The sequence below is a fragment of the Bemisia tabaci genome, chromosome 4 (assembly GCF_918797505.1).
Source record: "Bemisia tabaci chromosome 4, PGI_BMITA_v3".
Lineage (NCBI taxonomy): Eukaryota > Metazoa > Arthropoda > Insecta > Hemiptera > Aleyrodidae > Bemisia > Bemisia tabaci.
Genome location: NC_092796.1, coordinates 26,859,280 through 26,875,180, shown reverse-complemented (window position 1 = coordinate 26,875,180; position 15,901 = coordinate 26,859,280). Strand labels below are relative to the sequence as shown.

General features: G+C 38.3%; 1 protein-coding gene across 2 annotated transcripts in view; it reads left to right on the top strand.

Moving 5' to 3' along the window:
* Window positions 1–13,161, top strand: part of LOC109044516 (fatty-acid amide hydrolase 2) — a 31,483-nt gene extending 18,322 nt beyond the window's left edge. For both annotated transcript variants that reach the window (XM_072299586.1, XM_072299585.1), the window contains exons 4-11: window positions 3,066–3,283; window positions 4,351–4,462; window positions 4,920–5,077; window positions 6,227–6,367; window positions 7,257–7,361; window positions 8,123–8,284; window positions 9,174–9,356; window positions 10,765–13,161. In XM_072299586.1, the coding sequence (XP_072155687.1) occupies window positions 3,066–3,283; window positions 4,351–4,462; window positions 4,920–5,077; window positions 6,227–6,367; window positions 7,257–7,361; window positions 8,123–8,284; window positions 9,174–9,356; window positions 10,765–10,863 (1,178 nt within the window). In that variant the 3' untranslated portion in view covers window positions 10,864–13,161. The remainder of the gene's footprint in view (window positions 1–3,065; window positions 3,284–4,350; window positions 4,463–4,919; window positions 5,078–6,226; window positions 6,368–7,256; window positions 7,362–8,122; window positions 8,285–9,173; window positions 9,357–10,764) is intronic.
* The last annotated feature ends 2,740 nt before the right edge of the window (window positions 13,162–15,901 follow it).

Genomic DNA, 15,901 nt, shown 5'->3' with positions numbered 1-15,901 from the left:
TTTTCTTCGTCTCTTTTTCCCCTCCTTTTCTCCTAACGTTAAATATAGAACAGTTTAATAAGAAGTGATAGTTGGCGATCAAAAAAACCACCAGGTCAAAGAATCTATTTATTATTTTTTAATGAAGCCAACTCCGTATTCTACACACGTGTGAAACCAAAAATGTTTATTTACCTATTCAATTTGATACGTGTCACCCTATGAGCAAATATAGCAGGAAATCGGATTGAAAAACTTAGATACATATAATAAAGACTTGTCTAAATGTGTGACCATATCTACGAGGGAAAGCACTTTAGTCCAAAACAACTCAGAACTACGTCATTGTTACAAGAGAATAAAAGAGTATATTCCGAATATTTTGGGACAGAGAAGGCCTTAACATTTCGAATTCAATTTAAATTATGTGGGTTTGAATTCGCTAGTTTAAAAGGTACAGTTTCGAGAAAAAGCTATTTAAAATTCTAATCTAACATGCTCGGAGCGCGAAACGGCTAGATTAAAATGATGCAACCGTACGTCTTTAAATGGCACCAAAATTAATTTAATCGGAGTATCCTTCAGTTGGTATCCAATGCAAAAAATTTGATTTTGTAGATCTCATCATATTTCTGAGGCAATGATAATGCTCAGTAATATTTTCCATAGGTACAAATATATGCTTATATAATTATTTTGTATTACAACTATAATTTATTTGAATTTTTTTCTCCTATTACTTATTCTTAACTGACTGTCAAAACTCTATTTTATGATTACCCATCACAACTGATTCTTTCATCGTCAATTAGTAAAAAGATCGCAATCTCTTGGTCTCTAATTTGCTAACAAGATTTACCACAAATGGACCGCGTTTAGCAGAAAGGAACCAAGCCACGTGGGCTATGGTCAAATTTAACGAGGCAATTTAATTTTTTACGAGAGAACGTTTAAGCCGATGCCTTGGAAAATTTTAAGTGATTTGCTTCGTACTATACACAAAATTTACTGACGTTTGCTCAAAAATTCGCACATCAGTTTTCACGTAAAAAATTAAACTGCCCAATTAAAGTTGGCAATAGCAGATGTGGCTTGGTTCCTTTCGGCTTGACGCGGTCCAAACGAGCCAGAAAAACGCAGGGTATAGTGTCAACTTCCGCTCCTGGGATATCGAACCAGATACAAATGCTTTCAGAATCCATGGTCAGTAACAACAGTTACGGTCATAAGAGTTCACTTTCATGTGGATAATTACGGGTCGTAACGGCTGGACGATAGCCGTTAAAGCGAACTTAACAGGTTGCGAGTAATTAATAACAGCTCATTGCCCGTGAAAATTGTCCTTGGATCGCCGAAAAAGCGGCAATGACCATGCTCGCTAAACTTGTCGTCAGACAAACTCGCTACTCGATGAGATTTAATACAGGCAGTTAACTAACGTTTATACGCCCCCCCCCCTCCCTCCACCTTTGACTTGTTTTAGGAACCAGTGTTTCCTTTTCTGTGACGCAATTCACAGTACCCGCTTTGAGTTCAGCCCGATTGGCTTGAGCCAAAATTTAATTCCGGTCCTGAAAATCTTGCCAATCTTCAAAATAAAAACAATATTCTGTAGTACGTGATCATTCTCATCCAAAAAAAATGTAATGAACCATGTTGTGTTGGTGAAATACTTTAGCTATCGTGCGGTTCGCCTCGTCAAACTACTGAGCCCATTATTCTGCCGTGACAGCGAAGAGAGCAGTAAGTGCATTGCATTTCTGTATGAGTCATGATTAGCACATGCTTTTATGTGTCTCGAGGTTCATCCCAGCGTGCACTTACTGCTCTCTTTCGCTGTCACGGCAGAATAGCGTGCGAACTCAACCGAATATAAATTTAGGGCTAGAGTTTGCTTGTAGTCATTGTGAGAGTCTTACTTAAAATTACGGTTTTACAGTAAAATTATTTTTTCTGTGAATACGTCATTGTCTCCTTATGAGCTTGATTTAAGTCCGAGGATCATAAAATTCCTGGAATATTTCGAGAAGTGATCATTTCTTGAGAACATTGTACTGGAGGAGGGATCCAAACTTCTTGTATCCTCTCCATCTCTAGGCTTCAGTGTTGAAGTACAACTTACTTTTTCATCGCCGAATTCAGAAAATTGACATAATTGTTTTCTCTCAATTTAAACCTGTGTCGAATAATCGATTCTCGGCGGAGCACCTATCCCTCCCAAGAGTAGATTCATTTTCATAGGTTTAAAGGACTAAAAGAGGAGAGAATAACGTTGCCAAATTTCTGAACCCATATTTTTTTTGCTTTTATCTTTTCGTAGCTTGAAGCTTAGTTCCTTACTTTTTCGCCCGATGTTAACATCTCGGTTGTCAAACTTTAGGCTATCACTACGCCAACTTTGACAACCGAGATATTTGCATCGGGTGAAAAAGTAAGTAACTAAGTGTCATAATGGAACCCGATCAAGAAAGTCAGAACATAATTTTCGTACTTAGGTTACTCGAATCATATGAAGGTGTAAAGAAACACAAACTGGGAGATATCAACTGTGGACAAGTTGAAACTCGCTGTCGTAACTTTTCAATTACACACCTTCAATATTTTCCGTCTGTGATTTCAAAAAAAATAGAGTAAAGAGGTGGTGAAAGAGAGGGGAGAAAGGGGGAGACAAGGGGGAGAAAGGGGAAAGAGAGGGGAAAGAAAGGGGGGAGAAAGGGGGAAGAAAGGTGGGAGAACGGGGAGGGAGAAAAGTGAAAAACAAGCAACATCGCACTAAGAGGATTGAAGATTTCTGACCCATTAAAGTTTCAATTTGACCGCAAAATGTAAACAGGAATACCCACAAGATGAAGAGAAGACGACTACTACAAGCTGTGAATACCATCTAAATGAATCCCGGCAAGGTCGAATCGGGAATTTACATCAGGCCTGTACATCTTTCGCTGATCGAAAAACCTGTTAGAGAGTTCTAAATTTATGTATGTGCTTGAATAAATCAGTTATTACAGAACGCCTGAGACGGTGATACAATTTTATGTCGGTGGAGCATCATGTAGTGTTTGACAACGATTACTTCTATTTTTCAGGTATGAGGTTCAGTGTGGGATGCACTCTACGAGACGGCATGAAAGCCATGGAGAACGGTGCAGCGGTGGAAAAGCTCGTCAAAGCTGGCGCTATACCGATATTAGTCTCCAATACTCCAGAATTATGCTGTTCCATCGAGACTTATAATTTCATCACGGGAAGGACGAACAATCCGTACAACAGATTCCGTACATCCGGAGGATCCTCCGGAGGAGAGGTAAATACTCCCAAAGACATTTATCTGCAATATTTTTTGCATAGTACAAAATTAATTGGGATACTATGTGTTAAAAACTGAAATGAAGTAATGTACACTGGAAAAATAAGTTACCGGCTATATAGACATACCGTTAGTTCCGGGCTCAGAGACTGAAATATCCGGGTGCTGGAGCCGTAGCTTCGACTGCTCTGAGTGCTATACCCGGAACTTTCGACCTCTAAGTCCGGAAAGAGGGCCGTAAGTCTACATAAGCCGTAAGTGTGGCTTCTACAGCCGGAGTTTTTTTTTTGAGTTATTAGGATTTTAGACCGTAAACTTATTGTGATTTTTTTAAATAAATGGGAGTGAAAAAGTGTACTGAGAGCCGAGGCACTCAGTATAAGAACGCTTCTATCTGTCTTAAATCCATCTTGAAGAAACTTTACGCACAAAAAATTAGCACCTCTGCGCCAGCAGCAGCGACATGAATTTCTATCATTTAACAACATAGGCAGGGCTTGGAAAGTTTTGTTTTGCGCAGCTTATTCAACTTTTATTACATTCGGTGTAAAATTTTCACACATAGGTCGATCGACGTCTAGAAACACAGGCTTGCGGAACTTTTTAAGATTTGAACTTGTTTTTCTAAAGGAATAAATACCAAATTTCAATTAGACCCGACTCTACTTTATGCCCGATACAAAAGCAGTGATTGAACTTGACACATTTTTCAAGCATTTTGTGGATTAATTGTGGCACATAGTCCATGGGAACCATATTTCTCGGGTGTTCGCGTGGTATAAACCTTCATCACGTCGTTTCCTTAGGGACCAACTACCATACTTTCAAGCTCATTTCGTTAGCTTTAGAGTGGATGTTGAACTTATTAACTGATAAATCCAACTGTGTATTATAAAATTTTACATGAGAGTCAATTTTTTAACCAAAAATATCATGAGAATTTTAATTGATCATGCCACGAGTCAAACAGCTATGTTAAAGCATCATCAGTAATAAATAGCACGCTCAACTTTATCATCAACCAAAAACACATTTTTAACCAACAGAACTCTTTTGTCCATTAGGCAGCTCTCCTTGGTTCTGGAGCATCAGTCATCGGAATCGGATCAGACATGGGTGGCTCAATCAGGGTTCCTGCAATGTTCAACGGAGTCTATGGGCACAAACCAACACCTGGTTAGTAACAAATTTCCCGTTCGCATGCGGTATGAGGTGTGCCCCGAAATAGTTGCTTGAAGCGGCGCGGCGGGTAACTAGCGTGACACGCGCGCGCGCGCTAGCGCCTACAAACCTAACAGGGATACTTCACGCATTGCGCAATGCTTGAAGTATCCCTGTTAGGTTTGTAGGCGCGCGTGTCACGCTAGTTAGCCGCCGCGCCGCTGAATGACCACTATTAAGTTATGTGATTGCCGACTTACACCGTCGATATATACTAATTATATGTCTAGATATGAATTAAAAACACTTTTGTTTTTATATTAAAAATTCAGTATATATGCATGGACAATAAAGCTCAAGTTTCCACATTACAAGGTACCCGTGAGTTTTCTTTTCATCAACAAATAGATTTTTTATATTATTTATAGTAATTGCTTCATTCTTTTTCACTAACTGAGCATTTATTTCGCAGGCATTATTGACTTGACTGGTCATTTCCCGCTCGATCCAAGCCCAGATTTCCAAAAAGTTTTATGTATTGGTCCAATGACGCGATACGCCGAAGATCTAACACCAATGTTCAAAATATTAGCCGGTGATAAAGCATCGTCGTTAAATCTCGATCACAAGGTAAATTTTAAAAAAAAATGTCTTTCATTTCTCTAGAAAAATGAGGTAAAAGGGATTTTTTCCTCTTTTTCCTCTAACCTTCACCCTTCTTTAAGGCGAGTGTTTTGGACCCACACAAAAATGTTTGACTCCGATTTCCAGATTCCTAAAAATAACCACGTATTTCATAAAAGGATTTAGTTAGAAATTCATTATTTTTAGGAGTCTTAGGACCCTGCAACTGGTTTTTAAGAGTAATTTTATATCATGATATACTTTGAGTTCTCTATTTTACAAATTGCACCCTTCCTACCCTTAATTTGGATGAAAGGTATCTCAAAAATCTTTTCTCCTCAAAAGATGATTCAATATTTTTGGATTTAAATTCACGGGGAGGTTTATGTCACTCTCCCTCTCCCGAAAAAAAACTTGCAAAGACGAACCCCATTTGCTCTCACTTAGTTCAGTCACGCACTCCCTAGTTATTGAAAATCACGCGGCTTAGAAAAAATGTATATTTAACATTGAAAACTTTAGAGCACGGTAAGGCGGCTGAACGGAACCAAAGAGACGAGATGGCAAGGAGCAACAAAATGAAAGTTATTCCTGCACCGCACATGCCACTGCTGGTTGCGTGCTGTCAGCTGTGTCGCGCTCCTGCGAGGGCGAAAACCAAAACGCCTTCAATTCTTAGATACGCAACGCGGACATCCCTCGAGCACGTATAGTTGCTTCACAGCGCCGGCTGCGTTGTCATGTATGTCGCGCGCGCTGCGTTAGGTCCAACCGCCAAACTATAGGATAGACGGAATTTTATGATTGAAAATGGAGGGTTCCGTTTGTAAATTGAACTTGATACTAATTTTTATCCTAATACTAGAATTGCAGGTCTTCAATTTATTGAGTTAACTGCAATTATTCTCGTTGAAGTTTTATTAATACTTTTGTGAACTACACCGCCGAAATGTTCCACATTTTTTTAGCCAGCCTCTTCGGTGTAGCACTTATTCTCGCTACACTTCACTCTCTCATCCATTCATATGCGATACTCATTTGATCGCAGCTAATTTTACAATCCTTAGACTTGGCTAATTACTCACTAGATCTTTTTCGGTAATTTACTCTCCTTGATCGCTTAATTAAGTTATTTCTTTTTCATTTGCATAACAGGTTCCAGTTAACAATTTAAATGTGTTCTACTTAGATAATTGTGGATATCCACTTGGGAATAACCAACCGACACGAGAAATTAAGAAGAAAATTCATCAAGCAGTGAACCACTTTAAAAGTAAAAGCTGTAAATGCGAAAAGGTAAGACTAATAATTTATTGACAGAATGTCATCCTAAATTAGAATATTATGTTTTATGGCTTCAAATATTTCAATCTGACGTGACAGATCAGCAGATCAGATCAGCGTGATTCAACTCAGATTTACCATCGGAGAGGGATGATAATGGTATATTAGTAGTAGAAGTATATTTATTTCATGGAGGTACCTTACCAACTTCGGCGATTCACACTTCTGCAATTTAAATACAGAATTTGCCACCAAAAAAATTGGTAAAACGGCAGAAGAGGAACAACAGCGTGAGTGGCATAGAAATATATGGAAATAATAATTTTTAATAGATCAATAATTTATCAACAGGCGATGTTTTGACGTTATAATAGACTGATTGTTTGATGTTGCGCGTATAAGCCGGCATATCGACGGTATATTTAAGGTACCTTGTATCAGAGGACGAAATGTGTGTGAACTTAAGATTCAGTTAAGTACTCATCTGATGTATAAGTTGCTTTTAACGGTTAATTTTTTTTACGTTCATCGTGGATTTTTTTCAGGTGGGAAGTTTGAGTTTTCTGTTTCTGATGTAATTCAAAATGGTATACTTTCTCATACCAATCAATTACGAGTAATTTCGGCAGTATTCGATAAGTTGAACGTGTTTTCCGTCAACTTCTGATGGACCTATAGGAAACATATCTTCTAGAGATCTATACTTTAATATTTTATCCTACGTCCCATGGTCCATTCTCTGGTCATTTAAAAGGAATAATAAACTTTTGACGTAGGTATACAGGTTTATAAAAATTCTTCGTCAAATCAAAGTTTCAGAGGACTTTAATAGTCTCGCATTGGTTTTTTTTTTCAATTAACAATGTGCCTTATTTTTTTTTTTTTTTTTTTCAATCTACAGGCAGATCTTCCAGAGTGGGACGATTCGACCGAAATCAGTTTGGCTAGTTTCTTTGGATCGATACTGAAATCCGTCAATAAAACTCTCAACAACATGTCAATAAAGGTGAGATAATGTGATTTGCAGTTAATTTGATAGCACTACTTCAGGAACCAAAGCTTGTAGAAAATATCGACGGTAGATCCCCCAAGCGACGTATCTGCGTTTGCGACGTTGCAGACTTCCTGCCGAATTTTACTTTTTAAATGGAAAACTCCTCAACGGTATTTCTTGAAAATTGCCGTGATTTTTCCCCTCGTTGCGAAGAAAATTCTGTGAAAACCTCAAGGAATGATGTCAAATTGTTCTCCTTGGATAAATAAAATAGGAGTGGGGATTATCACCGCAAATGATAAAGGCGGTTACGAACTTACACCATCGATATAAAACACTGAAAAACGAGAATTTTCTTGGATTTTCGTCCTCGGGTCCAAGTTTACGCCTCCATTTTGAAGCTCTAAGGCGCGAGTACCGCCGTTCGCCAAAAAAACAAACTTTTCCGTAAATTAAACGTCATCAACTACAAAATATTGAAAAAATCTCGGGATCCCGGGAGGGGGCTTTTCAGGCTTTCAGCTTTATCCTTCCTCGGCAGCCACTGCGATACCTCTACTTTAATAAAAGTATAAAGGATCTATCGAGGCTGTCAACTTCGGCGTTTCTCTTCAAAATGTTGAAAGTGAATGTTTCCGTTGCCCCCCCGGATCAATCTTCGCGGGCTCATGAATAAGTGTGTTTTGGACATGGGACTGCTTTATACATATGTATGAGGCAACCAAACTTATTTTAAGCGCCAATTGACCGTGTTGTCATTTCTCGATTTTCAGTTTTCCTTGCCTCACGAGGCCGTTAAATTCATCCTCGGAGCACCAACGTTCACACTCGCGACGATCCATTTCACGGCGCTTCTCACATTCAAAGCCTTCATACCCAAGAAACGGAGGGAAATGTACGTAGTAGAGGCTGAAACACTCAAGAAAAAACTCACCGTAAGTAATCCTATCCTACAGCTCACAATTTTATCACGTTTTAAATGAAACTTTGATTATTATAGAGATGAGACATATTTGGAGGGAACCGTTTTTCACGGTCGACGATGACTCAAATGAGGACAAGAATTGTTACTGCAATAGTGGATATTTCTACATTTGAATATCGATCGGTCAATGTGAATAAATCTCTCATTTTAATTGCATCGTTTAAAAATCTCCGGTTGTTTCATTTTCTTTAAGGAAAACTAATTTATATCTTTCCTTGTGAATCTGTGTTATTACTTTAGAGTGCGAGGGAAGAAAATTTACAGGAAATTCAATGGAAACTTTTGGTTACTTACTTTTCTTTTAAAAAAAAAACAAAAAAAAACAAAAAAAAAACAAAAAAAAAAACTATAAGCATAGTATACACCTAAAATAATCATTAAACTGTAACGTGAGGTACCTACACTGGAAAAAAAACACACTGGATCTAGAGTCCAGATTCTTGAAAACATTGACAAGAGAAAATACTCTTGATTCAATTGGATTTTTGCTTGAATCAAAACGAAATCCGCTTAAATTAAGAGGCTTGGTTCTTGATTTAAGCTAGATTCTGATTGAATCAAGAGTACTTTTTCTTGTCGATGTTTTTAAGAGTCTGGACTCTGGATCCAATGTGTTTTTTTTCCAGTGTACATATTTTTCGCTTTAATTATAATTTGGTTAAAAGTATAATATATTCATAAATATATTCATTTTCTACGGGGTCATGGCATGCTCCTTCCAAGTAGCTGCTTTCTCGACTAACTATTAGCTTAATTAATTTTAGCCAAACTTTAGCTCAATATTGAGAAATTGAAACTAATTCTGGCGCAATTTGCTCAAAAACTTCCGTTTTTTTCAGAATCTATTGAAAGACAATGGTGTTCTCCTGTGCCCAACCAGTGCTCAACCAGCATTTTACCATGGACTTTTCCCACTGAAGCAAACACTCACGTGTCAAGCCTTTCTTTTCAATATTCTTCATTTACCAGCGACCAACGTGCCTTTAGGACTTAACTCGCAGGGTCTTCCAATCGGTCTCCAGGTACTTACTCATATTTTCGATTCTTTGAGGTACCAGAAAGGAGCCATGTTTTATGTACTTAAGTCTTATCCTAATGGTCCCTGGTAAAAATTGGCAGTAGAATCTGTGTTCCAAAATACCATAGACCCACAGCCGGCTGTAAGATTTCCAATAGCTTCTATAGCCGGCAACACAATTTCTTACAGCCTTTTATAGCCGATGGCGATTAAGCAACAGCCTGGCGATAAAGTGTATGCTAAACGTTACTAATTACGGATGCTAGGACTTAGTGAGTTTTTGGACTACCGCTCTCTTTTTGGGCCGCAGTATCTTGATTTAATTTGAGAGGAAAGCTGCGCACTTCTGAAGGATGCCTGCCATTCCTAATATGTTGGAGCGCCTTCAATTTCGTATGATACTGTGCAATACCTCTGGTGTGAAATAGTTGCTTCAAGCGCCGTGGCACGCTGCGGCGGCGCGGCGGGCAGGTAACCAGCGCGAAAAGCGCATTAGCGCCTACAAACCTAGCAGGGATACTTCACGCATTGCGCAATGCGTGAAGTATCCTTGTTGGGTTTGTAGGAGCCAGTGCGCCGCCGCTCCGCTTTGTGTTAGGCTCTAATATTTAATCTCGATTTAATATTTAAAATTTAATATTTAGTAAGCGTTTTTCAACTCATGACTTTGAAATGTTTGCACACTCTGTATGGATTATGCCCGACCGTATGATTTTTGCTACTTTCTACAGCCAGCTATATGATTTTCTATCGTCCTCTTCAGTCGGCTATAAGAACTCCTATGGTATTTTGAAACGCAGCTCCTATCGCTAATTTTTACCAGGGGTTCACTAAAATAACCGCAGCACCTTGTCAAATTTGAATTGTGTTCCCGTCTATTGAGTGGCTTAAAATATAATGTTGAAAAGAATCAAAGTTTGTGTAAGCTTTAATTGACAAGTATTCGCCTCTCCAGCCTAGAAATCCAAATATACCAAGCAAATTAAAATTAAAATTTAGCTAACTGATGTTGTAACCCATCTCTTGAGATATTTTTACAAATATAAAAATCATTTGAAATGATGGAGATGACTGAACAGTGTACATCCTTGACTGTTCACCATATCCTAGTTATGGTATAAAGCTCTTAAGTTCGTATCAATTACTTTAAAAATGAAAAAACCTTGTACCTAGATTTGCGTCAGTATAATGTTTTAGCCTGATGTTAATGTCACGAGGAAAATCTATCACCATTATATTAGTGAAAAAAACCCCAGAAATATAGATGCAAGACGTAAGTTTGATAAATTATTTGATGATGGTTAGCGATAAATTCCTTCCTTAATGACTCCTTCCTGTTTTTCCTGAAACCAGGAAAAATCTGCACTAAATCTGATATTTTCGCTAAAAATATTTTGAATTTTGATTCGCAGGTTGTGGCAGGTCCAGGCCAAGACAAACTGTGTTTCCAAGTGGCAGAGGAGCTGGAGGCTGCGTTCGGTGGATGGGTTCCTCCGCCAAGTTCTTATTAGACTCTGAACGAGGATCTGAAGCATTGTATACTGAAAATACTCAAAAGTAAGGTGTTCTCAGGGCGTTTCATGAGACAACAGAAGACAGTTCTATCTACCGATCATCTGCTCTATAGACAAATATGAGAACCTTGTGCAGCACCAGACAAGAAGATAAATTATCCAATCAGTTCTACGTTGGTAGAATCGTTGGAGATCAAGTGAAGGATTTGGTGAAAATTTCAGATCTGGTTTCAACGTCCTGTTTCAAGCAAAGCTTTTGTAGGATATACGGCGAAAAGTTTCTTGCGAGACACACTGGTTTTATTAAAATCCGAGATAAAATATTTGGACTGCATTTTGCAATTTGGACCTATAAATTCCGGCCCGGTTTAAAAACAACGTATGTGCCATTAGTTTCCCTATGCACATAAGTGTTTTTTCAGATGAGCCAGAATTTATAGGCCCAAATTGCAAAATGTAGTCCATTTCTCGGAGGCTCTGCCTCGCTATTCATGAGCGACACTAGAAGTGTGCCGTGCTTTGCGATATATCGATTGATCTGCCATTTAAACCCATGGAAAAGGATCGATAAACGGGGTGTTCGCAACGAACGCCTTAATAATCGATTCTTCATCATAGCTTCAAAGGGAAATATCGAAAATCGATCATTCTCGCCACGCCACTGAGCGATACTGCCTAAATCAGCAACCCATCGGAGGTTGCGGTGCTTTGCCGGGGCGGTGGATACCTCTCTTCATGCAGAGAGGAACTGATGAGTAAAAGACTCTTTCAGTTGTCTTTCATGCTCATGATGTGCCAAACCTGACATTTTGTCGGCAAAATTTGTGGCTTTACCATTTGTGGATTGTGTATCGTGGGAGGGAAGCGCCTATTTTTTGGTGAGAGAGGGTTTGATCGTTGGTGGTTTTGAAATTCTCCATGATTGAATCGGTTTCTGTTAGACGGACGTAGGTATTAAAACTCGTGAGCCTCAGCGCCCTGCAGGATGAAGGAAAGCCCTGGCTCATGATGTATTCGACTTGCGCCCGTCTAACAGAGACCGAGTCAATTATCATCACACACATAGCTAACCAGCAGCCGAACCCTTAATTTTCACGCGAGAAACTTGATTTCCTTTTCATCGGCGCTGTCGAAGTCAGTGGCGTGGCGTGAATTGCGATATATTGATTAATAGGTCATTTGAACCTATGGAAAAGGATCGATAAACAGGGTGTTCACAGCGAACACCTTAATAATCGATTCTTGGCCATAGGTTTTAAGGGCATAACAATCGATATATCGCGATTCACGCCACGCCACTGGTCGAAGTATATATGCTTATACATTGGTACATTTATTCTTATTTGTATTCATAGTTATCTCTACCCTTCTAAATCGACGGCGAAACTTCCAAACCAAGTATCTTTGTTTGCGCCTTTGAAGTCTTCATGTCATGCTGGTTTGTTAAATAGCAGTGGCGTGGCGTGAATCGCGATACATCGATTGTTACGCCATTTAAACCTATGGTAAAGAATCGATTATTAAGGTGTTCGCTGCGAACACCCTGTTTATCGATCCTTTTCCATAGGTTTAAATGGCATAACGATCGATATATATCGCAATTCACGCCACGCCACTGTTAAATAGACGCAACGTCCGAGCTTAAAAACTTCCGATTTTTCCTCTCTGTGCTGGGGAATTCTGTGGAAACTTCAAGGAATGATGTTAAACTGTTCCCCTTCAAAAAAAAAAAAAAGTGAGAGCGGAAATTTCAAAACACCGAAAATCAGATACGTGGTTTAAGAGTTTCAACGTCGAAAAAGTATTTGGCTTTGTTGCTTCGTTAGCTCGCATATGAGCTAATTAAAAACATTTGAACGAAATCCGGTGACATTTGGAGAGCGATGAAAGTGCTTGGACGTTTAATATTTTAGAGCCAACTACTGCTTTTGATATTCATGTTTCTTACCGGGCTTATTGTTCGAGCCACAATTTTTTTTCAAAATCATTCGATACTATTAGATGAAAATAAAAATCCTCAGTTTTTTTAGATTACATTCTTCCAATCCATGATTACAGGAAATAACTTTCGTTTTTTTCTCACTTCATACAAAAAATATAATGATGCTTTCTCAAAACTTCATTTAAAACCATTTTCATTGTGATACTACTTCGTCCACTCTCAAGAAGAATGAGAGGAACCAGGCTGTGTAGCGTTAAATTTAATTTAATTTTAGTACAATTTTTTCCTTTCCTTTTTGTTACTCTTCCATTAATATTATGTGTAAAATAATAAATAAGTCCTAATTTTGAAAATCAATTGTCAACTCATTTTATTTCCATTATTTCCACCTGAAATTTGATTTAAACGAGAGAAAGTGTAGCTCTTGACGCGTAACGTCTTTAGCTTTAAGATAACGTACTACATTGCACTTGCATCACATTTTAAGACTTTTGCTACAGAGATCACTAATACCTCATTCTTACTCTCTTCAATATTGCCACATAATTATTTCATCTTTCTTTCCACTAGTTTCTCACTTATTGCGAAAGGTGACGTGACGGACACCAATATTGCCAAGCTAGCGTTAAACGTCCACGTGAATACTTTAGAAGTTGCAAAATGACTGTTTCTAAAACAGAATAATATTGATGATTCAAGGATATTTTTCTCAAATTTTTCACGCAGAATTTATTTTACATTTTAATCTAAGTTGTTTGCAAATTTCAAAGAAAAATATCCACACCCATTCCCAAAAAGAAATATTTTTAAAAATAAATGTATAGTAAAGTCCGAAGGCTCATACGGCGCGGCGCGGCGCTCTACTACAGAATGATGGTAACGCCTGGTTGCGAGTGTACTATTCCTGGCTTCATGAATGTCAGTATTGCATACGGAAGAAATTGAAGGCGCTCTGAATTTTTAGCAGCTGTGACGTCACATTCAACGGATTTCAACCTACTAACAGATGTTCCTCCTAATATCGAGGGGCAAATATTAGAAGGCAACGAATACGCATTTATAATTATGAAGTTTCAGATTTCAAACAGCATTTCCTTCTTTCATGACTGATTAACTGAATTTTCTTCAGCCAATAAAAGTATATTTGGCTAAGTTTTCTTCAACAGTAATAAAAGTAAAATAATCAAGAATATAAATCCTGAATGTCAGCAATCTAAGTAAAAGTTTTTCAATTCCCACCATTGATAGGTTGAATGAAGATTTTCCAATTAGCAGCTTTTGAAACCTTTGGATATTACTTCCTCCGGGTATGTTTTTTGAAAGTATTCTAATCATGAATAGCATGTAAAAAGCATGTAAAATCATGTAAATAGCATGTGAAAAGAGAGGCCTAAAGGGTTTTAAAAAAATTATGTCTCTTTCAGGTCCTCTAGATTTCTTTTTCCGCAGACGGTTTCATTAGTTAGCATTGGCCACTACGTTAACGTCATGGTTGCACTGCGAGACATGTCGAGTATGTGTATGCATATGCATTTTTACCACGGTCGAAAGTTCAGACGATCAAAAAATACATGTATATGTGAGGGGCCTGGAGGCTTTAGCTAGTACCGAATGCAACAAACACTCATCTTAACTCTTGAATGCAACTATTCGGACTCCATGGACGTCCGTGTCGCATACGCACTGAGTTGAAGGCGTTTTGACTCTCCAGGCACTCTACAAGTCACCACTTTACCCAAGGTGCCATGCCAACGGCGGGCTTTACTGCGAGGATCCAAAATGGCAGAGCGCTCTCAATTCTTCGTTTGTACTAGAGTACCTATATTGAGAGAGTATGGCCACTGGGGTTACCACCTCTGATTGGCTCAGCCATCTTAGGCTGAATGGAGCCCTTAGGACCCAAAAATGACGGACGCCATAAATTAATGTAATGCAAAATGACTCAAAATGTAGTTTTCTTTGCTTATCGTAACGAGAAATTTACCCAAATGCACTATTGCGACATCTTTACATATTTTTAAGGCTAATCGTGTGCAATTTTTGAGAAAAATTATCGTAGATGTAGTAAGGTTGGCAGCAAGTGCGGTTGGTGATAACCGTCAAAAGTTGGCAATGACCCCCCTCCCATCCTCAAAAAACCAAAACAAAGCACCGCCATTTTTGGGTCCTAAGCCTCTCCATGGGGCCCAGTGGCCATACTCTCTCAACATAGGTACTCTAGTTTGTACCACAAAGATATCTCGATGCACGTTGCAACAGTTGCATACGAGCGTATAGTATGTGAGTATCTTATGTGCTTCAGTTTTGATATCGTGATGTGCTGGGCATGATTTGTAGAGCAATTATTTATGTTTAAAGAGACGTCTTCAAAGTATAAATGAGGGGCTTGGAAGACAAAGTGCCATAAGTGCAGTTTTTGAAAAAAATTGTGATTTGAATGATTTCAAGTAAAACTAATCGTAATGCATATTCTGTGGAAAATTCGCCCCCAAATTTCAATTTTTAAGCACCCAAAAGTCGGTTTAAACTTTCTTTACGCCATAAGGATCCGTTTAATTTCGAAACTTCAAGCACGTGTTTCTCGAAGTAGCAAAAACTGCACTTATGCGCCTTGTCCTCGAAGCCCCTCATATATAGTTTAAGGTTAAACTTTTTATAACTCGACTGATTCTTCTAATGACAAAAAACATAGAAGTACCAACAGATTGTGTCATATGCTTGAGTATGAATCAACAATTTAAGATCACCAACAGAAACAAGTTGAGAAATGAGGTTAATCTTGTAAAAAATATTCGCAAAATGAGGAAAAATTGCCGAAACGGATGCAGAAATAAACTCTACTCTAGGAGAATCGAATTCAGTCACGGTCGAATACGTCGATCTCGTTTGACGTGCGTGTGTACTCTCTGGACTAAAGAAAACATTGCCAAACTTATTCGATTAAGACGAAAATACTTCAGTTTCAAAAGTGGTAAGTCGTACAAACTCTCTTTCTCCAAAATTTTTGAGCATATTTCTCGCTTAAGAATTTCTCCTGAGGTAAAACCCTACTTTTCCTTCCAAAAAAAGGGAAGAAAAACAAAAAGAACGTTA